The sequence below is a fragment of the Tinamus guttatus genome, unplaced genomic scaffold (assembly GCF_059628265.1).
Source record: "Tinamus guttatus ecotype Peru unplaced genomic scaffold, ASM5962826v1 Tinamus_guttatus_pri_ptg000248l, whole genome shotgun sequence".
Lineage (NCBI taxonomy): Eukaryota > Metazoa > Chordata > Aves > Tinamiformes > Tinamidae > Tinamus > Tinamus guttatus.
This window is the reverse complement of record NW_028288782.1, coordinates 174,383-197,869: the sequence shown is the minus strand read 5'-3', so window position 1 is coordinate 197,869 and position 23,487 is coordinate 174,383. Positions and strand designations below refer to the sequence as shown.

Below are 23,487 nucleotides of genomic sequence, written 5' to 3'. Positions count from 1 at the left end.
GGGGGCAGGCAGGAGGCGGCAAGGCCCCGAGAAGCAGCCTGCTGCCAGGTGAGAGCCTTGGCGGAGGCGGAAGGGACGAGGGCTGCGCTTGTTTGGACCTCTGCACCAGAGCAGGCCCCTTTGCACATGCTGGGCCTAGGGCCTCCAAAATGCCCCCGACACACACCCCACTTAAGGCTGTTCTCCTGCTGGAAGGCAAGCGTGTAGCACTTTGCATGGGAGCCTCCCATGGCCATAGCTTTCCTCCAGCGTCAGGATATCTTGGGGAGCCAAATGGAAATGCCTAGTGCAGGAGTGTTTGTCCAGGAAGGAGTCCCTCGAGATTGCAGGGAATCCCATCCTTTTCCTTGTGGGAACAAATGCTCCCTGTCCTAAACCTCTTGCCTCTCATGGTTCCTTCTCAGCAACTTGATCAAACAAGTGGGGCACATGAAGGAGCCTTTGGGGCAGAAGGAGGGGAAAGTGGAGCACCGCCCACATCCTCCATCTGCTCCTCGGACTTCTGCTGCCCGTGCTGCTCCCAGGGCTGCCGCACAGGTGTGTGATGGGATGTCGCGGAAAGGGCCCTGAGCGCAGGCTCCCTACAACGCCCAGTGGGCTCTTTGGCATGTGTCCAGCAATGATGCAAATTATATCCACACTTGCAAGCATCTGCCTACTGATATAACATCTATAACGTCTTCTGGGGCTTTGTTAATCGCAGAAATGGGTGGGTTTGCCCTCGAAGGCATTGGAAAGATGCCAGTGCATCTTTCGGCCCTGATCAGTTACGGCAGCAGAGAGCCATATTCCCACTGTGCTGACACAGGACTAGGAGCCAGGGAGGCTCAAGAGCAGAAGTGTAAGGGAGGGGGAAGAGCAACAGCCAACAATTCCCCAATGTCCCAGTGTGGACCCTGCTTGAAAAGAGATCCTATGGGATGCCTTTGACAGCCCTCAGAACAGGGCGTATCATCCAGGAAGCCAGCTCTTGTAGCCCCTTGCATCAGCTGCTTGTATAGCCTGAGCACGGCTCTGGAACGCTTAGGCGCCTCCTCTATGAGTGGGCTAGTGCTCTCTCCCCCGTTCTCTCCTCCCCACTGAAACCTTTTCTTCTTCTTGCTCTTGCAATACAGATCCGAGTGCTGAAGCCTGCACGCCACCCTGAGCAGCACTGTTCCCCACACAGAGGGGTGCCCCCTGACAAGTGAGTGTGCCCTGGCATGCCAGCTGCCAGGCAGGGCCTGGCACCATGGTGGCTCCTGACCCTGTGCAGGTGCTGGCACTCAGCTGCTGAGCACGGCAGACGACAGGCCCTCCTTTGAGCTGGTGGGGATGTGCAGGGGCTGAGGAGAGAAGAAGCCCCAAGGGGCCCCCAGGGAGCAGCAGCAGGACTTTGTTGATCCTTTGCAGGTATCTCTCGCCACGAGCAAAGCAGACCTTGCAGCTCGTGGAATCCTACAAAGTCCTCCGGGATCGCTGGAGGGAGAAGGTGGTCCAAAACCGCCAGAGGCTGCAGCTGCAGGAGGAGGCTCGCCGGTAAGTAGCTCCCAAGGCAGGCAGGGTCCCTGCTCCTGCCAAGCCCTTTGTGCCAAGGCCCGGGGGAAAGAGGGTCTTTCGCTGCCCCCTACGCCAGGGCACACAAGTGCCCTTGGAGCTTGGCCTCGCCTGTGCCTGGCCCAGCCATCCCTTGCACGGAAACGGGGTGGGGGCTGGGATGTGCCACTGGATTTTCAGGAGGCACCTGCATGTCATGACACACTCAGCAACTTTCTCCTGTTCCCCTCAGTGCTTCAGTGATGAGCAGCCTCCAGAAGAAAGAGCAGCGGGGCCACAAGCTGGACGCGTCCGGGAGAAATGTCTTTTTCCCCCCCAAATAAACTCCCTTTCTGAGTTCATGTGAGCCTTTCTTTGGTGTGGTGTGAAGCTTGCAAGCAGCACCAGGGCAGCTTTGGAAGGGCAGGCAGGGGGCACAGGGTAGCAGGGGGAGCGTGGAGCCCCCATCCCGGGACACTCTCGCTCTGAGCCATGCCTGTCTTGACCAGAGAAAAGGAAGAAGAAAGGCCATTGGAAAGGCCCTCCAGGGCAGCCGTTTCTGAGATGACGCTGGGCGCTGCAACACTGCTTTTTGCACCCTGGGACAAGCCTTGAGCAAGAGCAGGCGGGCTCCCACGGGGAGAGGATGTGCTTGCGAGGCACAAGCTATCCCCCATCAGTAGCCAAAAGCAAAGTCGGCACGCCTGTGGGGCAGTCCTGCGCAGCCTGGCAGCTCCTCCCTGCGGGCAGCTTCCTTGGCTCTAAGAAAGACCCTTCCCAGCTCCGGGAGACTGTAGCATGGGGAAAACCTTGCCTAAATCCTGCTCTGAGACATGCCAATTCATACGCAGTGGGAAACAAAGCGTCTTATGTTCTGGATGGCAAAATGGAAGAAGATGATATGTGAGTTACACAAACGGGGTTCAGCAGGTGGGAAGGCCTAAACTCCCTCCCCCAATGAGGGATGCTGCTGCCATTCTTCCTCCTGCTCTTGACCTTCGAGTCCCTTTCAGGCTCGAGAGCATCTTGGATAAAGGAGCCAGATACTCGAGAAGCACCATATGCTCAAGGCTCTTCTTGGGGTGGAATTGTCCAGGTGACTTCCTTAGCCAGAAGGGTACAGGGAATGGATTTGGAAACTTAACTCTTATTCTCAGGACTCACCATCATGCCCTGCTCCCCTGGCAATGGGACGTCATATCCAGACGAGCCCAATAAGATCTTTCTCCCTTCCTGTTGGCAGATGATTGTGCAGCAGAATGCACGTGCCCTAAGACATGCATGCCCACCATTCAGAGCAGTTGCGCAGCCAGTTGCAAGCAAGGGAAGGAGACTGGCGCCCCACAGAGAGCGGGGTTCTGTTACCTCAGTGTGTGGCCACACAAATCCTGCAGTGCTCGGGCACAGGCATTTTGGGCTCTCTCTCTGCACCATGCAGAGCCCACGAGCTCTCCCTCTCTCACAGAGGGTGGAGATGCTGCTGGCTGGAACCAGGTGCTCTGTCTGCCCTGCTGCCTAAGGGCCATTCCCAGCACCACAGGCCATTTCCTAGCAGCAACCAGAGTGTCTGGGGGCCTTGCAGCTCCTGGCCTCAGCCACTTGAGATGAGCCCAGGACACGCAAGATGGCAGCTGGGACCCTTCCATGGACACAGAGTGGCACGGAGTGGCAGAAGCAGTCATCACTTTTCTAGGAAAAGACTGACCAGGACCTCCTATCTCTCCTCCTGTACTGAGACCAAGGACCCATGCAGAAAGAGCCCCTCACACCTAAAAATGTAATGGGACATTTGCAACAGGGACCGACCCCAGCGCAGGGAGGACCTTCCCACCTCCCTCTGCCTTTCTTCCCTTCAAACACGCTGAGCACCTGCATACACAATAGCCATGAAGCTCCGGGCGCTGCCTATGGGAGCCAGCCCTGCAAAACCACCTGCAGAGCTGCGTGGGCCAGTCTCGAGCAGCATTTCCCAGGGCCTCCAAGGAGCAGGGCCAGCACCCTCAAAACACCAGCAACACTGGAATGGGAACCACCCGCTTCAATTGATCTCGAAGGGAAGAGCTCTGGAGCGGACGCTCGTCCCGGAGCTCCTTGTCTAGAGGCGAACAACAGACTGAGAGGCAGCCCCAGTGCTGATCCCCGTGCGGGCAGTGCTGAGCTCTGGCCAGAGGCGGCTCTTACTCAGCGGGGGCGGAGCCAGCAGGACAGGCGGGAGTTCAAAAGCTGCCCCCAGGGAGCGGGAGCGACCAGGAGCACGGCGAACAGAGCGGGCAGACAGGGCAGGGCGTGACGTGGCGCAGCAGTTGGTGCAGGCAGGAGGTGCAGGGAGTCTCCTCCCAGGTCTGGAAAAAAATCCTCTCCCCAGGCTCTTCCAGCAGCGCGAGATCAGGTAAAGCCATGGTCTCCACTTGGCAGAGAGCTTCCATCAGGAAGACTGTGGCGACACAGACTGAACCACCACAGAAACATGCAGCGGTCCAGGTTTCTGGCTGTGGGGAATGTCTGAGCCTCTCCACGTTACCGGGGAGTGGTGAAAACACCGCCTGTCTTAGGTGTGAGCAGGTGGACGAGCTGCTCAGCCTGATGGTGGAGCTAAAGGAGGAGGTAGAACGCCTGAGGGCCATCAGGGAAAGTGAAAAAGAAACAGACTGGTGGAGCTGCATTCTGCATTCTTCCCAGGTAAGCCACCCTGAGAATCCCCCAATTCAGTCAGAAAATCCAGTGCCCTCTTGCCCTACGGCAGAGGGGGCAGAATTAACAGCATTCAGGGACAATCAACAATGGAAACGGGTCCCCACTCGAGGTGGCAGAAGATCCCTTCCACGGCCCACCTCACCTCCACCTGTGACCACATTCAACAGGTACAAGGCCCCGGAACTTGCGGATCAGATAGAGGAGGCCTTGAACCAAGGCCCGTCTAGGGGGCTGTCTACAGAGAGGCAGTCTGGTCCATGCTGCAAGTCTGCTCCCTCTAAAGAGAAAAGGAGCATCCGGAAGAAGCAGCGGATGATCGTCGTGGGTGACTCCACGCTACAGGGCACAGAGGCACAGATATGTAGATCGGACCCCTCATCCAGAGAGGTCTGCTGCTTGCCAGGAGCCTGAATAAAGGATGTCTCAGAAAGGCTCCCAAGGCTTGTTCAGGAGTCTGATTATTATCCTCTGGATTTGTTTCATGTGGGCACTAATGATGCCATGGGGAAACTGAGGGATATCAAGCAAGATTTCAGAGCCCTAGGGATGGCCATCAAAGGTACGGGAGCCCAGGTAGTGTTCTCCTCTATTCTGTCAACGAGGGGAATGGATTCAAGGAGGAGAAGGCGGATATGGCAGATTAACAGCTGGCTGCGCCGCTGGGCTTGGCAACAGGGTTTTGTCTTCTATGACCATGGGGCTCTGTTTCATGACCACCAGCTAGTGGGGAATGATGGGACCCATCTCAGCAAGAGGGGCACACGTCTCTTTGACAAAAGGCTGGCCAACCTGGTTAGGAGGGCTTTAAACTAGACAAGAAGGGGGAAGGTGAGTGTCACACAGACACAGCAAGCAGTATCGTGCAGCCTAGGTCAGATGGCGTCCAGTGGGAGTATGCTAGTGGGGAAGTGAGGATAGGAAATGATCATGGAGCGTCCTCTTTCACCCCTCCTGGGAAACCTGTGGCCTCTGTTGCTTCCCTGAAATGCCTGTACACCAATGCGCGAAGCATGGGGAATAAGCAGGATGAACTGGAGATCTGTGTGCGGTCCCAGCATCATGATCTTATTGGTATCACAGAGACGTGGTGGGATAGCTCGCACGACTGGAGCGCTGCCATGGAAGGCTATGTGCTCTTTAGGAAGGACAGGCTGGGAAGGCGAGGTGGGGGAGTTGCTCTTTATGTGAGAGAGCAACTGGAATGCATGGAGCTCAACCTGGGAGTGGAGGATGAGCGAGTTGAGAGTTTGTGGGCAAGGATTAGAGGGCAGGCTAATGTGGGAGACACTGTGGTGGGTGTCTGCTACAGACCACCTGACCAAGACGAGGAGTTTGATGAGGCCTTCTATAGGCAGCTGGATATTGTCTCACCGTCACAGGCCCTGGTTCTCATGGGGGACTTCAACTACCCCGACATCTACTGGAAGGACAACAAAGCCAGGCACAAGCAGTCCTGGAGGTTCCTGCAGAGCGTCGACGATAACTTTTTGACGCAGATTGTGGAGGAGCTGACGAGGAGAGGTAGGCTACTGGACCTCGTGCTATCAAATAGGGAGGGACTTGTGGGAGATGTGAAAGTGGGGGGTAATCTCGGCTGCAGTGACCGTGAGTTGGTCGAGTTCAGGATCCAACGTGGAGGAGCCAAGGCTCTAAGTAGCCTTGCAACGATGGACTTCAGGAGGGCCAACTTTAGCCTCTTCAGGGACCTCCTCAGACCTCCACTCTATCCATGGAAGGGCTCCAGCTGCCATCTTGCGTGTCCTGGGCTCATCTCAAGTGGCTGAGGCCAGGAGCTGCAAGGCCCCCAGACACTACTGTTGCTGCTAGGAAATGGCCTGTGGTGCTGGGAATGGCCCTTAGGCAGCAGGGCAGACAGAGCACCTGGCCCCAGCCAGCAGCATCACCTCCCTCTGTGAGAGAGGGAGAGTTCGTGGGCTCTTCATGGTGTAGAGAGAGGGCCCAAAATGCCTGTACCCAAGCACTGCAAGATTTGTGCGGCCACACACTGAGGCAACAGAGCCCCGCTCTCTGCGGGGCACCTGTCTCCTTCCCTTGCTTGCAACTGGCTGCACAGCTGCTCTGAATGGAGGGCATGCATGTCTTAGGGCTCGTGCACTCTGCTGCACAATCATCTGCCAACAGGAAGGGAGAAAGAGCTTCTTGGTGGGCTCATCTGCATATCAAGACCTTCCATGGGAAGGCAAGCAAAATAGTCTTCACACAGACAACAGGAGCTTGCTCTGTTTTCTGTACTGCTCCATTTTGCTCTAGTCCATTTGTGTTTGTGGTGGTGCTTGTACTTGGGATGTGAGATGTGGTCCCAAATGATTAATACCTGTTTGAATCTGAGCTGTCTGGAAGGACCGCCTTCCATTCCAAACCTGTAAAAGATGCCCTGCTTCTCCCCGGGTTCATTAAATGCACAGTTGTGACACCAGTAAATGAGGGAAGTGCATTCAGGGATGAACGAGCTTCCCACTCTCACCACCTGCTCTGCAGCGAAACCACAAGCAAGGGAATGGGGTAGGCGAAAGGAGTCTGGAAAGAAGGTGCTCTTGACTCTAGTCTGATGCTGTGAAGAGACATGAGTGGCATAGAAGAAGGGGGAGGCCTGAGTGGTGCAATGTGTGCTGCAGCCCTCCTGCAGGGGAAATACCGCTCCTCTGATCATTTTGTCACTTCTGTGATGAGGCAGGAGATATGATTGAGGAGAACCTCAAAGGCCTCTCATTTCTGGTTCCAAGTGCCCCCACTTCTTGGTTTAAAGTACTCCTGGGAGGACATCAGCTGTGGGGCTTGAATGGGACTGTCAGTGTGTCAAACTGCATGGTTGAGTTCTAGAAGGACCCTTTTAAGAAGCACCTTTCTTAGACAAAGTCCTTCTTTGTGAAGAGAAGAGAAAAATTCCCGGAGCAGACAAAGGGTGCTTGCTCATTCTTCATGAACTTTCCGTTTTGCTTTGCATTCTTTCTGTTTGTGGTGGAACTTGAAGGTGGGATGGGCAAAGTGTTCCCCAGTGACACATGCTTAGTCAGGTTTGACCTGTGGAAAGGATCACCCTTCAAATGAAACCCAGAAAAGGTACTCTGCTTTGTGCAGGGGTCATTTAAGATCCAAATTTCAGCTCATTATTTATGGAGGTTTGTGAATGGATGTACCAATGGAGGCCACAAACTGAAGCACCAGAAGTTCCGCATGAACTCAAGGAAAAATTTCTTTACAGTGAGGGTGACAGAGCACCGGAACAGGCTGCCCAGAGAGGTTGTGGAGTCTCCTTCTCTGGAGATCTTCAAAACCCGCTTGGACGCAGTCCTGTGCCACGTGCTTTAGGTGACCCTGCGTGTGCAGGGGGATTGGACTAGATGACCTCTAGAGGTCCCTTCCAACATTAAGCATTCTGTGGTTCTATGATTCTATGATTCAAACTCTCCCTATGTTCTATCCTGCAACGCCACAACCATGAAGATGCTGGGTGGAATGATCAGGGAAGGAGGAGATGCTGTTGAGCTTGACTCTAGGTGGACATTCTGAGGAGGTCGGCAAGGTACCCTGCTTCATACAGGTTTCATTACATAGCCATATGCCATCTCATCTAACTAGCGGCATGCATGCATGGATGAAAGGCCTTGTCACTGTCCCTCCCTACTATCCAGGAAAACCACATCCATGGTTACGGGCTTTGGATGAATGAGTGTGGAATGAAGACGCTGTTGAACTTGACTCTATTCTGGTGTGAAGAGTCATGAGAGTTGTAGAATAAGTGGGAGGCCCTGTGTGAATATAAGGTGTGACCCAAAGTGTGTGTAAAACGTCTGTTGGGGCTGGGCATGCTCCACTGATCACGTGGCTGCCAGTCAAGTGGGAAAGTAGGGTCCCTGGGTTGGTGGCCCAGTTTGGTTGGTGGCTGGCAGCTGACTTAGAGCTGGTGTGTCCCTGGGGAATCTGACTGTTTAATTAAAACAAATCATCATGAAGGCCCATGATGGATGTTGATGGAATGTGATTTCTGCCCAGCATTATGAATGCAAAGATGAAGAAATTGAAAGAAGTGCAGGTAAATTGCTTCGGCTGCAGTGACCATGAGTTGGTGGAGTTCAGGATTCAACGAGGAGGAGGCAGGGCTGTAAGTAGCCTTGCGACGATGGACTTCAGGAGGGCCAACTTTAGCCTCTTCAGAGACCTCCTCGGAAGAATCCCATGGGCTAGTGCTCTAGAAGGCAGGGGGGCCCAAGAGAGCTGGTTAGTTTTCAAGCGGCACTTCCTCCATGCCCAGCAACAGTGCATCCCTGTGTGTAGGAAGGGAGGCAGAGGGGGCAGGCGACCTGCGTGGATGAGCCGGGAGCTTGTGGCAATGCTCAAGCAGAAGGCAGCGGTATACGGAATGTGGAAAAAAGGACAGGTCCCATGGGAGAAGTACAGGAACGTGGTCAGGGAATGCAGAGATGCGACAAGGAAAGCTAAGGCACGTCTGGAAGGCAAGCTGGCAAGGGACGTTAAAAATAACAAAAAAAAATTCTTCAAATACATTAACAGCAAAAGGAAGATCAGGGAAAACGTGGGTCCGCTGGCGGATGGGATGGGCACCCTGGTTACACATAACACAGAAAAAGCAGAGTTGCTCAATGCCTTCTTTGCTTCGGTGTTTACCAAGGGCAGCCCTTTAGAGCCCCAGGCCCTAGAGACAAGAGAAGAAGCTGGTGGAGAGCAAGACTTGCCCTGGGTAGAGGAAGATTGGGTCAGAGAGCACCTAAGGAACTTCGATACCCACAAATCCATGGGCCCTGATGGGATGCACCCCAGAGTGCTGCGTGAGCTGGCAGATGCCATAGCTAAGCCGCTCTCCATCATCTTTGAAAGATCCTGGAGAACGGGGGAGGTGCCGGAAGACTGGAAGAAGGCCAATGTCACGCCAGTCTTCAAAAAAGGCAAGAAGGAGGACCCAGGCAACTACAGGCCAGTGAGTCTCACCTCCATCCCCAGAAAAGTGATGGAACGGCTCATACTGGCCATTTTCTCCAGGCACATGGAGGACAAGAAGGTTCTCAAGAGTAGTCAGTATGGATTCACCAAGGGGAAATCTTGTTTGACTAACCTGATAGCCTTCTATGATGAAATGACCGGCTGGATAGACGAGGGGAGAGTGGTGGATGTCGTCTATCTCGACTTCACCAAGGCTTTTGACACCGTCCCTCACAACATCCTCCTGGGCAAGCTCCGGAAATGTGAGATAGATGAGTGGACAGTGAGGTGGATTAGGAACTGGCTGGATGGCAGGGCCCAGAGAGTGGTGATCAGCGGTGCAGAGTCTAGTTGGAGGCCTGTAGCTAGCGGGGTCCCCCAGGGGTCAGTCCTTGGTCCAGTCCTGTTCAATTTATTCATCAATCACCTGGATGAAGGCACAGAGTGCTCCCTCAGCAAGTTTGCTGATGACACGAAACTGGGAGGAGTAGCCGATACCCCAGAGGGTTGCGCTACCATCCAGAGGGACCTGGATAGACTGGACAACTGGGCGGTGAAAAACCTCATGCAATTCAACAAGGCCAAGTGCAAGGTTCTGCACCTGGGGAGGAATAACCCCAGACACCAGTACAGGCTGGGGACTGACCTCCTGGAGAGCAGCTCTGTGGAGAAAGACCTGGGTGTCATGGTGGACGACAAGTTGACCATGAGGCAGCAGTGTGCCCTCGTGGCCAAGAAGGCCAATGGAATCCTGGGCTGCATTAAGAAGAGCATCTCCAGCAGGTCGAGGGAGGTGATCCTGCCCCTCTACTCCCTCTTGTACTGTGGAGCTGCTGGAGAGAGTCCAGCGCAGGGCTACAAGGATGATCAGGGGCCTGGAACATCTGCCCTATGAGGAGAGGCTGAGGGAGCTGGGCCGGTTCAGCCTGGAGAAGAGAAGGCTGAGAGGGGATCTAATCAGTGTATATAAATACCTCAAGGGAGGGAGTGCAGAGGACGGTGATGGTCTCTTTTCAGTGGTGGCAGTGGTTTCTTAACAGTGAGGGTGACAGAGCACTGGAACAGGCTGCCCAGAGAGGTTGCGGAGTCTCCTTCTCTGGAGATCTTCAAAACCCGCTTGGATGCAGTCCTGTTCCACATGCTCTAGGTGTCCCTGCATATGCAGGGGGGTTGGACTAGATGATCTCTAGAGGTCCCTTCCAACCCTAAGCATTCTATGATTCAATGATTCTATGATTCTAAATGGCGGGAGTAACTATGACTCTCCTAGGATGGGACCATAGTTAGCAACTGGGCATTGCTGCAGAGGCAGCACCTCCTGGCCGGTCCCGCTGCAGCCCAAGTTTTGGGTGACTAAGCTTGCCTCTGCCCCAGTCTTGTTACTCTCTCCCTACTGACCAGAAATCACCAGCTGCTCAGTAGTATCTCAAGGTGACTCCAAAATTATCTGAGCCAAGATTATTCATGTCTAGGTCATAGCCCTTTCCCTTGGGGCTTCAATTGGCATCCCAGTTGAATTTGAGGGATTGGTTCTTCTGAGTTAATCCAGACCTCTGTAGACATGTCTTCCAAACCAGTGAAACCTCATGTCATAAATTTTGTTTCTGGGAGCATGCAGGCTGAGGAATTGCCCAGTGATACTGCAAGGACACATCCTGTGGTTGTTAGAGCTGAGCCTATGTTCCATGTTAACCCACAGGTCCATGATGTGTTGGCTGTCGGAGGCTCATCTCTGAGAACAGTGGTGGAATCACTCCCCAAGGAAGAGGTGAAGCTCAGTGAACTAGCATCTGCCTATGGGCCTGCAATCTCTTTGCCTGATGCTGTCCTGGGTGCCTCAGGCCAGGCAACTGAGGTGGGAACATCAGTCGTCCAGCTACCACAAGACCACCCAGCATGTCCATGCTGTGCTACCAGAGTGGAGAAGATGGCAGGCCTAGCAGAACATTTAAAGAGGACCCATGGCCATCAACGAGTCCTTTATCAGTGCTCCTGTTGTGGCAGAACAAAGGAGAACCATCATAGTATTGCCTGTCACTTCCCAAAGTGCTGTGTGCTCTCAGCTGAAGAAGAAGGAGGACCGTCGGAAGTCCCAGCCACGAGGGCCTCAGGGAATTAGCACCACTGCGAAAAGTGGAGTAGTTGCACCAAGGGGACAGACCAGTGGAGAGGCAAAAGACAGAAATGGTCAAGAACGTATATAAAAATGTGGCTGAAATGATGAGAGTGGAAACCCTTTCCTCCACTATTGCATTGGAGAAGGTCCTGGAAGATGATGAAGACCTCCTGGAGACCATCAAAGAAAAGAAAAGACAAGTCAAGACAAGACAAGACAAGAAAAGGGAAAAGAAAAGGGAAAAGAAAAGGGAAAAGAAAAGGGAAAAGAAAGGGGAAAAGAAAGGGGAAAAGAAAAGGGAAAAGAAAAGGGAAAAGAAAAGGGAAAAGGGAAAAGAAAAGAAAAGAAAAGAAAAGGGAAAAGAGAAGAGAGGAGAGGAGAAAAGAGAAGAGAAGAGAAGAGAAGAGAAGAGAAGAGAAGAGAAGAGAAGAGAAGAGAAGAGAAGAGAAGAGGAAAGGTTATGAAGGGATCAAAGGAAAGGATGTTAAGATAGAGAGCTTAACAGGTTATCTGGGTAGTTGTATCAGAAGCAATGAAACCATGATACCTATTCAACTTAGTATGCCTGGGAATATCAAAAAGATGTCACACAATTCTTCGAAAAAGCCACCTTTAAAACAGTCTTTCTTAGAATCAGGCATTATATCCTTGCATATTTTAATATTTATATATTTTTATTCTACACCTTCCTCCTGTTTATGAGAGCTTGCTATACAAATAATCATTACCAATATTAACAGGATGTAGCTAGAGGAAAACTCATTGTTATTTTATCAGTTCAACTCCCCACAACATCATTAGCTTTCTATGCCCCTGAAATGCTATGCCTTGGTGTTTTCTGAAGTAAACCCCCTAAGATTCAGAGGCTTGATCCCAAGAGGAGTTAGCAAAGAGACAGGAATTTTCCTTGGCCAGAAATATATGTGATCACTTCAGAGGCAGAGAGTACTATATAAAGAAAGAAGGATGAAAATTAATCCTCTTTGACAGCAGTGCATTATATGGGATCTACTCTACTGCTCTAGTTCTCTCAGCTTCGGTAAAGATACCGTTTATTCAGCTAGGAGCTGGAATGAAGAAGAAAACATACTGCAGGGCTCTTCTTTGATTTCTTTTTTTTAAAAAGGAAAACCTACAGGATTTCAGAGTAATCTTCATGCAAACATTAGGTAACCAGCCTTCCTTTGTCCCTTCCTCGCTGCCTGCCTTCCCCAGAATTTTCTTTGCTTGCTGTTTTCAAATATGCCATTGCTTTTAGTGGGCTGGTACACAGGTGGCAATTACAGCGTCACTATCGACCCTAGAGCTTACAGCAATTCCAGCATTTGTTGAAGGGTCTGGAGTGGGACATCAAGTAATTATTTGTGCCCTTTTCCACAAGATCTGATACAAATCTGTGTCTCAGATTGGTATCTGATCTTTTTGATTAATGAAGCAGCATCAGCTGCTGATGCACCTTATAGAGGAGGGCTCTAGGGAATGTGTAGAGTAGCTCAGGATGGAAAGATAGCAAGCTACTGCTAAGTTAGTGTCTCTTTCCCTGCAGGCATGGAGAACCACACAGAGGTGAGGAAGTTCATCCTCCTTGGCCTGAGCAATGTTCAAGGGCTGCAGCAATTCCTGTTTGTGCTCTTCTTGCTCCTCTACCTGTCTAGCCTGCTGGGGAATATGGCAATCATGATTGTAGTGGTGTGCGAGTCCCGGCTACACACCCCCATGTACTTTTTCCTCTGCAACCTCTCCTGCCTGGATATTTTCTACTCCACAGTTACCGTACCCAAGATGCTGGCTGGCTTCCTCTTGGGGCACCCCCAGGACATTTCCTACATGGGCTGCCTAAGCCAGCTCCACTTCTTCCACTTCCTGGGCAGCAGCGAAGCTTTGCTGCTGGCTGTCATGGCCTATGACCGCTTTGTGGCCATCTGCAACCCCCTGCGCTACACCCTGCTCATGAGCCCACGGGCCTGCCTCCTGCTGGCTGCGGCCACTTGGGCTACGGGCTTCCTCCACGCTCTCATGCACACGGTCATGACCTCCCAGCTCCATTTCTGCGGCCCCAACCGCATCCACCACTTCTTCTGTGACATCAAGCCTCTGCTGAGACTGGCTTGCAACAGCAACCAACTCAACCTCAACCTTCTCAGCATCATCACTGGGGCCATTGTGATAGGCCCCTTTGTCTTCACACTCTTTTCTTACCTGTACATATTTTCCTTCCTCCAACTGAAAGTCCGGTCCACGGAGGGAAGGAGGAAAGCCTTCTCCACTTGCATCTCCCATCTCACAGTAGTCGCCTTACTTTATGTCCCTGTCATTTCTAACTATGTGCCACCTTCCTCAAGGAATTCACCCAAGAGGGACATGATAGCCACTCTTATGTATAATGTTGTCACGTCAGTGCTCAACCCTTTGATTTACACTCTGAGAAACGTGGAGGTGAAACGTGCCCTAAAGGGAAGACTTTTCCGCAGAGAGTTACTGGTACAGAACATGTTTTTCCGTGCAGCTTCTGTGGGGTAGTAGGCAGTGGGAAATCTAAACAGAGGAGCTTTTGGCTCTAGTCTGTGTTATGCAGAAATCTTCTTTTCACTCCCAACGGCTTGAATACCTTCATAAACACCCTACATATTGGATGAGGTCTCATGTCACCTGTCTTGGGCAGTATCAATGCTGAAAGATGAATATACATTGGTGGAATAGCCATTCCCATTCATCTGGCTGGAAAAGAGAAATTGCAGAGAAGGATACTTAAATAAAAACAGCTTTGTTGGAGTGGTTTTCCCTCCAAGTCACCTGACTTTTTTTTTTCAAAGAAGTTCATCTTTTTGTAAAGCCAATTGAGAAGGAAGGATTCAGTTCTTTTCTTGCATTTCAGTTGGCCATATATAGAAGTGTAAGTCATGCCACTTGAAATGCTACAGAGATCTCTTAGCTGGTGTCTCTCTGATGCTCCAGAAAGGCAAAGGTCTTTCATAGGCTCTGCACCACATCTACCAGCCCTGTATGGATGTCAAATATGCTGGGCCCTCTAAGGTGATGCTAGGCACCTCTGTGCAGGCAACTTCACTTGTCAGTATCTCACATAATACATTACGTCTTTCAATACTGGCATTTGATACAAATGCCAGTAATCAATAATACAGCAGCTATTTTTGCTCTCCACCAAACAATGCCTGATGATATTTTTAGGGTTTCCCCTTTTTTCTTTAGACAGGAATTCTCTGCTAGCATTTACATTGGCTTGCAGTCACTCTCTGTAACTTTACTGCCCAGTGTTTTCTGATAGTTTCATTTTCAAAGTTTGAAGTAGCAGCACCTTGACAATGTAGCTTGGTCCATTTCACAAATTCCTCCTCTCTCCAAGTCTGTAGACTTGGAAAAATAGATTTTGGAAAAGGGTCTCTCATTCTAAGACCACCTTGCCTTCTTCGCATGTGACTGGGATCACTTTGATCACTGTTTTATCCGAAACTAATGGTTTCTAATGTTTGTTTCACTCAGCTACCATCCACAGTCCTTTAAAATCTTTATCAATATCTTTCTTTAGTTCTACTGATAAAATAATGCCATATGGGGAGTGGAGAACTCTATGCAGCCTGACAGACTGCCCATTTGAAATTCATACCTGCCAACCGAGTGATTCCCCAAGCCACTGTCTTTAGTATTTGGGTGGAATGTGGAATCACAGATACAGACAGGAAAATGACAGTAGCCTTTAGCTGCTGACTGAATACTCAAGGCTGTGGAGGCACACCATGGTCCATGAAATAGCTTGACTTTGCAGTTATTTCACCCTTCAAGATATTGACCTTCTGCAATGGTTTTAGTCCAGCGGTGGCTTCCATCCAACTGAACCAGGACTCGGTTTATTTTCCTACACCTTGAGTTTTCATATCCTTTTTGTGAGTACTGTAAGATCTAGGTGGAGATACAAGAATGAGCAGCCTGGGTTCAGAAAGTGGAGTCAGACCCCAGGTGATAGTGGCTCCTGTTGTGCTCTTAACTGGGGCAAGAGAAGGTTGAAGCATCACTTACTGGAGCAGGACCATGGGTCGCTGTGCCAGCATATGGGAATGTAGGTTAGTGAGGGGATCGTGGGAGAGGGGAGTGAGGGTCTGTGTCAGCAGCTAGAGCAGGGGATCACAAGTCATAGTGCCCATGTACCTTGGCAGCAGCTGCAGGAGGAGGAGGACAAGCTGTTAACCAAGTGACCTGGTGTGTGTGTGTGTGTGAGAGATACACACTGAGTCTCGCTACTGGTGGCATCTACAGACAGGAGAGCATCAGCTGTGCTTGGGGTGGAGAGGCCTCCCCTAGGTGCACCAGGCTGGCCTCCAAAGGCCAGACAGGAGTCTTTGGGTCCCAGAGCCACTGAGGGCAGCAGCTTTATAACATCCCTTAGCAAAATTGCATTTTGGTAAGGGGATGGGCCGCAGAAAGATGTCTTTTCCTTTGCTGATACCATTATATCACTCAGGTACCATTACGTAGATAAAAAAACACATAGCCAAGACACAATTACTAGTTGAAGCAGCATTTTTTCACTCATGCAAGCTGCATAATAAAAATATTTGCCTGCTTGCTAATTCTAATCACAACGCAACAGCCAATCAGATTTTGCACCATAGAACACTAAAAAATATAATCCTGAGGAACCCAGCAAACCCAGAAAAAAAAACAAATAAACAAACAAAAAAACCACACACATATATATACATGTTCTTCTCCACTATAGAAATCAGGCATTATCTTGGACTTGGCAGTGGAACATTCGCACATTTCCAAGGTACATGGGTTATGAAAGTGCTAATCAGCCACAAACATCACGACGATGAGGATGTTCACAAACATGATCACCATGTAAATCATGAGGAGCACTAGAAAGAGAGGTATTAAAATTTATAAATGCTTCCAAATGCCCAAAGAATGATTTTCCTGACGTGTTTTTCATGTCCTCAATATCCTCATTCTTCTTCTTCTTCTTCTTTCTTTTTTCTTTCAATGAATTGCACCTAGAAAAATGAACAATGTTAAAAATCAGGTCAAAAACATTAATGAGAGCAGTTCTACATGTATTCTGTATTTGAAACATACTCTAGTGTGCTTCATTCAGCAAAGATCAGACCCAAAGGGGAAAATTTTCTGCCCTCTTCTAAGACTCATTTTAAAACAGGTATCTGATGGGAGTGATAGAAGAGTGTGAATTGCCTTCAAGAATTTTCTCCTTTTGCACTTACTGCAGGTAGTGAGAAGACCTGTGGAAGATCTGGTGAGGAGTCATTGACTGGTAGAGTACGTGATAGCTGGCCCAGCTTGTGAGACTGTACACTGACCAAGTTCCCATCAGAACCAGACACACATATGATCTCTCCATTCTTAGAACCAAATGTGTCTTCCTCAGCAACACTGTTTTTCCCTAAGATCCACCATTCATCGGTTACAAAGCTTGAAATTCTGGGTGACCTCCTCTGTGCACGGAGGAGCATCTCTTGGGTAGAATGGGTGGCCCAGATGTTCTTCCTTCATCTCTGTCTATACAGAGATCTGCATCCTTGATAAAACAGCCTATGAATGCTACAGGTCCAGCTGCAACCCTCGGCACTATTTCATACGCATGCAAGAGTATGGTGCAGGTACAGGGATCTCCTATGGACTGACTGGAATGATGATCAAACTGTCCCGCTTCACACATTTTGACAGCTTGATCTGTAATGAGTTGCTAGTGATTGAGCCAGCTCACACACATACCAACAGCTAGCTAAACCCCATGATCTTCATCCTGGGAAATGAGTACATGAGGTGGGCACTCCCTAAGCTAACTGGGAGAAAAGCAGCCACAGAGGAGAAATAAAGGCTAGAGCAAAAGCAGTGGCAGTTTCCAGGGTCAGCTGTTGTTTTTCAGCTTTATCAACAAGAGATAAATTTCACTGGGACAAACTGGCACCTAATCTCCTTCTGTGCGGATAATCCTAGTACCTCCATTTGTGCGTGCTGATGAGACTGTTTGAACTCTCTTGCCTCGCTGAGAAACATAGAAAAAGGAGATTTCTTCCAAGATTAAGTTACCATACAAACGATACCATGTTTTACCTTTATTTTGGAAGTGTGTTCAGAGTAATGTGGAAGTTTTCATTTTGAGCTAAGATTTTAGCAAGCCAAGGCCTTAGTTAATTCCTTTGCTTGATTTATCCTTTTTTTTTCTCCTTTCCTTTCCTTTCCTTTCCTTTCCTTTCCTTTCCTTTCCTTTCCTTTCCTTTCCTTTCCTTTCCTTTCCTTTCCTTTCCTTTCCTTTCCTTTTCTTTCCTTTCCTTTCCTTTCCTTTCCTTTCCTTTCCTTTCCTTTCCTTTCCTTTCCTTTCCTTTCCTTTCCTTTCCTTTCCCTTCCCTTCCCCTTCCCCTTCCCCTTCCCTTGCCTTCCCTTGCCTTGCCTTCTCTTGCCTTCTCTTGCCTTCTCTTGCCTTCCCTTGCCTTACCTTCCTTTCCTTTCCTTTCCTTTCCTTTCCTTTCCTTTCCTTTCCTTTCCTTTCCTTTCCTTTCCTTTCCTTTCCTTTCCTTTCCTTTCCTTTCCTTTCCTTTCCTTTCCTTTCCTTTCCTTTCCTTTCCTTTCCTTTCCTTTCCTTCCTTTCCCTTCCCTCCCCTCTCCTTCCCTCCTTCCTCCCCTCCTTCGTTTCCCCTATCACTGTTCAAAAGCAGTTTTACACTTCCATACTTCTTACTGACAGAGCAATTAAAGATGCAAATGAAAAAGTGGAGAAAATAACCCTGCTCATGCTTGATTTTTTTTTCTGTTGCTATGGCCAGGAGATAATAAACATAATGCTTGAATTCATTAGCCATACTGTTTATTAATATTTCTCCCTTTTAAAGCAAAATCCCCTAAGATTAATGCCTGAAGGAGCAATCTTTTGCCACTTCATGGGACCTTTTGATTGGCAATAGTTGCAATACTTGCAGTGTGCAGATTTTCATTTCTTACACAGAGGCCTTCCTCCACATTGACTTTATGATCCCTGTCCTAAGTCCAAGGCAATTTGACAGAGCTCATGGACTGCACTGTGTTCTCCCTGTGTGGAAACTTGGTATTAGCTCACCTAGAAGACCTTTAAGAAGGCAAAGTGAGTTATGTGGCTTTACGGGTGAACATTAAAATGCACTCTGAACCTCTGTGCAAGGTGTAGCCATACAGATTTGCTGAGTGACTAATGGACTCACAGCTCTACTCCCAGTGGACTTATTAAATCTATTGCAAAGCTCATACTGTCAGCTGCCTAGGATGATTTAACAAATCCCTTTGGGACTCACTAGTAAAGCAGGAATTTAACATTCCTTGAGTCTCACAGCTGACTTTTAGACAAGCATACAGCCGCAGCTTTGTCAGTTCTCTATGACTTTATCACAGCACAAAAGGTTCTGCATTGGGTGTTGAGAGTAATTGAGTACCACAAGCCCTGGCTCTCCAGAACTAGCTGTTATAGGGCAGGGTTGAAGGTGTAAGTCACCTCTACATCCTCGTGTATTCTGTCAGTGTTGAGCTTCAGCTTCTGATTTAGGGCTTCTCTTCTTCACGTTGGCAGGAATGCTTTGGGACATAGGCAGAAAGTTCAGCTTCTATTTTGATTTTTTGCAATGTTCATAACCAATCAAGATTCTTTTTTGTTTGCTTGTTTTTGTTCTAAGTAAAGTGTTATATTACTTAAATATCAGAACCATCCTCCAGTACGAGGGGACCATCTGCTCAGGATAACTTGGGTATATTAGGGGGACCATAAAACATTTTATTCTCTTTTTTAAAAATAATTTAAAAAAAACAAATTAAAGCAAATACTTTCTGTTCTATTGCCAGACTTACTAGTTCCTTTGGCTCGAAGAATTCACAGATGCTGATAAAAAGGAAGAAATTTATTTACCCATTTTCACTTTTTACACCAAAAATTACTTTTTCTTTTATGGAGAGAAAAGACTTCAACTCATTCAAGTCACAACCATACTTTTTCCAGACACCACTGGAGACTACGTAAGCTCATTTTTCCTACTCTTTTTCACTTTGGGTTTCTTGCAGAGAGAAGGGGCTGAGACATTGACTAGAAAGAAAATAACACTTTGATTTGGTTGATTTTCAGTTGTTTTTGTAAGATCTTTAGTGCAGGAGAAAAACAAGCATCTGATTGGAGACATCAGCATCTGTCTCTCAGCAGACTCAAAGAAACAGAGGAGCATCCGTGCATGTCCTTGGCCGCTTTAAAGCCCTATGAAAATGTCAGTCGCGGGAGTTGTAGCAGAGGAAAGTACCAATGTAAATTCACACTTTACAGGCTTGTGGCTCCACTGGAAAGAGCTGTAGACCACTTTTGGGGTATTCAGCCATTTCTGGAGCATCTACATGCTGTTAAAAATGTAGCGATCATCCAGGTGCTTGGTTAGACCTGTGCTCAGAAGCTCAGCATAGCTGCAGCAAATAAATCACAGTGCCATTGATTTGCAAATACAAGAACCCTGCATTCATACTCAGACATGGCTTTAGTTTAGCAAAGTGGGGAATTTTGACATGTCCTGCCATTTCCCACATCATTATTTTTATTGTCTGTCTGTTTTGAACCACGCACTGTAAACAAGCTTCTCCTTTGTTGGACAGGGTTCCGATTTGATGTCCTCCTATTTCTCTGCTATTTGCAAGATGAGAATTTGTGTATTTTTGATTATTTTGCCAATGTTTCTAAATTTTCATTTCAGAATGAAAATAAATAGGCAGGAATAGTGAAATACAAAATGGGGATAGATATTCAAGGTCTGAATTTGTGACTGCATGTGTTGCATAGCTGATCCCTCATAAATATGCCAGATATCAAGCCGCTAAGGTTTCTGACTGAGTGAAACACGTGAATCTGTCCTCCTCAAGCAAGTTCCCAACTGGGAAGGTGAAATCCACACACAGCTGAATATGCAGAGAGCTATCCATCAGGGAAAGAAGGTGTCATAGCATTCTCAGAGTCTGTGATGGGAGTTCTTCTTTAGGGAAGAGGTTAGAAACTCAGACAAGATTTAGCAAATAGTAGCAACAAGTATGTAGGGCTTTCAAATGATCTTGTAGTGAAAGTCTTAACCTGTAATCTGTGAGATCTATGAAGAAGTTGTCAGTGAGATCACTGAAGCCTATTCAGATGTCATCTCACTAAACTGCAATGACCAACACAGAAGTTTTCCACTAAGCATTTGCTTCCTCTACAGTGAAGGAAGAGAAATATCTATAGGCACAGATTCATGCATTTCATGACTGGTAATTGCAGAAAGGTAGCTTAAACAAGATCCCGGAAATCAGGAAAGATGGATCGTGAGATTTATTCTGCCAGGAGGCAAATCCTCCTGCTAACTGATAGCTCCTGAATAATTCAGAGAAATAGATCAACTTGCACTGCCTTGTCTGGAAACGGAAGAATTCCAGGTATCTCATTTGAAAGCCTGTTCTGGTACTCACAGTGCTCCAAACTTGAATACTTCTGCTAATATTAGGCATCGCCTTTTGGGTGAGACTACTAGGCTTCACTCTCTTTTGTCTTTGTTCCTCCGTAGAGCTCAAATTTGTAAGTCTGCCATTGTTTTCTTTCCTCTCATACCATCAATTTAATTCTCCTTTCACTGTGCCCTTTCTCCTAGGTGCAACACAGCAGAAGACATGGTGTGGCAGAATCACACTAGGGTGAGTGATTTTTTCCTCTCGGGCCTCACCACCAACCATGCTGTAGAACTGGCCCTCTTCATCTTCTTCATGATGATCTATGTGCTGATTATTTTGGGCAACAGTCTCATCATCTTCACAATTACACATGATCAGTGTCTGCACACTCCCATGTACTTCTTCCTCAGTAACCTCTCTGTCATTGACATTTGCCATTCCTCGGTGGTGATTCCCAAGATGCTGGCTAACTCCTTGACGGACAAGAAGAGCATCTCCTTTGAGGAGTGCATGGCACAGATGTTCTTCCTCCACCTCTTTGCCTGCACAGAGATTTTTCTCCTCACCATCATGGCCTATGATCGCTACCTAGCCATCTGCAATCCCATGCATTATGGCACCATCATGAGCCGGAAGATGTGCCTCCAGCTGGCCACAGTCATGTGGATGGGAGGGCTGATACACTCTGTAGCCCTCACTGTCCTGCCTCTCAACCTCCCATACTGTGGTCCCAGTGCCATCGACAACTTCTTTTGTGATGTCCCCTTGGTCATTAAGTTGGCCTGCACAAACACCAATGTCTTAGAAATGCTCATTATCTCCAGCTCAGGCCTCATCTCTGTGGTCTGCTTCCTGGTGCTGGTGACTTCCTATGGGGTCATCTTGGTCTCACTGAGGAACCATCTCTCGGAAGGGCAGCACAAAGCCTTATCCACCTGTGCGGCTCACTTGACAGTTGTGACAATGTTCCTAGGACACTGCATTTTCATCTATCTCAGGCCAGCCAAGAGCTTAGCGGCAGACAAAGTAGTGTCAATCTTCTTCACTGCCATCACCCCTCTGATGAATCCCATTATCTATACTTTAAGAAATGAAGATATGCAAAATGCTTTGAGAAAGCAATGCAGGCGGCAGATTGATTGCCAAGACAAGTGACACAAGTGACACTGCTGGAGGTGACCGTGAGGATTCCAATCCCTGGGTATTGTCTGTGCCTACCCCCTTCGCGCAGGGTATTCTCCGGTCATTAATCTTCAGCTTTTGCCTTCTCTGCACCCAGAACATGGACTTGAAATCAAACAATGACATTAGGTTTAATGACATCTTATCTTAATATTATCTTCTTCGTCTTTTTATCAAGAACAGAAACCAATCATAGATGCATTTATGGCGTTGAACGTACTTTGGAGGCCATACTAGCTTCTGCCCACTCCCAGCTTGTTCTCAACTCTATTTCTTGCAGCATATTAAAGCACTTTGTACCTGAGTGAGAGATTCCCCTTGCTTGGCGCTTCTACTAAATCTATGTCATGGAACGAGTGGTGGAGGGGGTGAGTGACACAATGCACTTCACTCGTGTGAAAGAGAGAGTAATCAGTTTTATTGATGTGGACAATGGTGTCATGAGATTCTGTGGCAAGGTCACTTATTATTTACTGCATGGGGTACAAGATGATACACAGAATTACCAAGGAGACCCTCGCAACTCAGGAGCCTGCTGATCAGACCCCATACCTTCAAAGAGCTCACACTCTACCTGTACTTGATGGAGATCAGTCCCTGCCCTGCCATCATGTTATTCACACTCTTCCTCTGCCTCTGTCGTACTATCATATGAATTACAACTCGAATAGTTAGTTCCTCTAAGTCCTGCTGTAAATATTTCACTGTTTTTTTTCTTCATAAACATGCAGCACACATACAAATTAATAATGATGGGGATCAGTGTCGTCTGTGTTTTCTGTTAGGAGGGCACATATAATGATCTTTCTGCCAGCAGGAGGGCAGGTACGAAGTCTGTGCATGCTGCAGGTGGCTTCATCCCCACTATGGCCATTAGGGACAAAACTGGCCTTTGAGAGCCAGTATGACCCAAGGAAGAGAAGCAACGTAGGAAGTCACTATGAGGTCAGCTCATGTCCATGGGCCCAAAGCAGGTAGTGAAGTAGGCAAGCTCCAGACCCAGGAGGGGAGGAGGGGTTCACAGGTCTGTGGAGGCGATACTCTTTCTGGGAAGGAGTGTGCACTTCGTGCCTACCCCATCTTCCCCTCTTCTACCCTTTGGGTCCCTGGCAGGGGGGCCTTGAGGTGGGAAGGGAAGTGAGCCTCTCCTTCATTCTCCATGGGGTAGCGCTGGAGTCCAGTCCCCCAGCATCAGGGAAGATGGGGAAGGGCAGAGCTCCAACCAGCTACCCCACCATTGCCAAGTAATAGGGAACAGATATGATCCCCAGGATGCTAAGGTCTGTAAGATCAGTGGGCTCCTCCACAGCTCCCCAATGTAGACAGCAGGTAGGTTCTCCGCAGTGTCCTGGTGGGCAGAGGCAGCACAAGGATCTGCTCTGGGGTAGGTCTGGGCTGGAGCCCTGGGCAGGAAAGGTTCTGAGGGGCAGTGACAGGCCTCCACAGAGAGCAGGTCTGTTCCCCTCCAGGCCAGAGCAGGTGAAGGGCCTCAGCACATTGACTGCACTGCAGAGTGCTGTGCTGAGCACATGAGCCTGGGCCCTCATCCAGACAGCCCACAGGACATTGTG

At 48.8% G+C, this 23,487-nt stretch overlaps 2 protein-coding genes across 2 annotated transcripts; both read left to right on the top strand.

Annotated features, from left to right (window-relative positions):
- Positions 1-12,832: 12,832 nt before the first annotated feature.
- Positions 12,833-13,809, top strand: LOC148594373 (olfactory receptor 12D1-like). The gene has a single exon (XM_088526649.1). The coding sequence runs from the start codon at positions 12,833-12,835 to the stop codon at positions 13,802-13,804; it is 972 nt and encodes a 323-aa protein (XP_088382775.1). The 3' UTR covers positions 13,805-13,809.
- Positions 13,810-20,941: 7,132 nt separating this feature from the next.
- LOC148594372 (olfactory receptor 4E1-like) lies at positions 20,942-21,889 on the top strand. The gene has a single exon (XM_088526638.1). It carries the CDS (start codon positions 20,954-20,956, stop codon positions 21,887-21,889), a length of 936 nt encoding a protein of 311 aa, XP_088382764.1. The 5' UTR covers positions 20,942-20,953.
- Positions 21,890-23,487: the final 1,598 nt, after the last annotated feature.

What these genes read in the sequence shown, in the direction of transcription:
- LOC148594372 (XM_088526638.1), top strand. Translation starts at nt 20,954, where the DNA reads ATGGTGTGGCAGAATCACACTAGGGTGAGTGATTTTTTCCTCTCGGGC.
- LOC148594373 (XM_088526649.1), top strand. Translation starts at nt 12,833, where the DNA reads ATGGAGAACCACACAGAGGTGAGGAAGTTCATCCTCCTTGGCCTGAGC.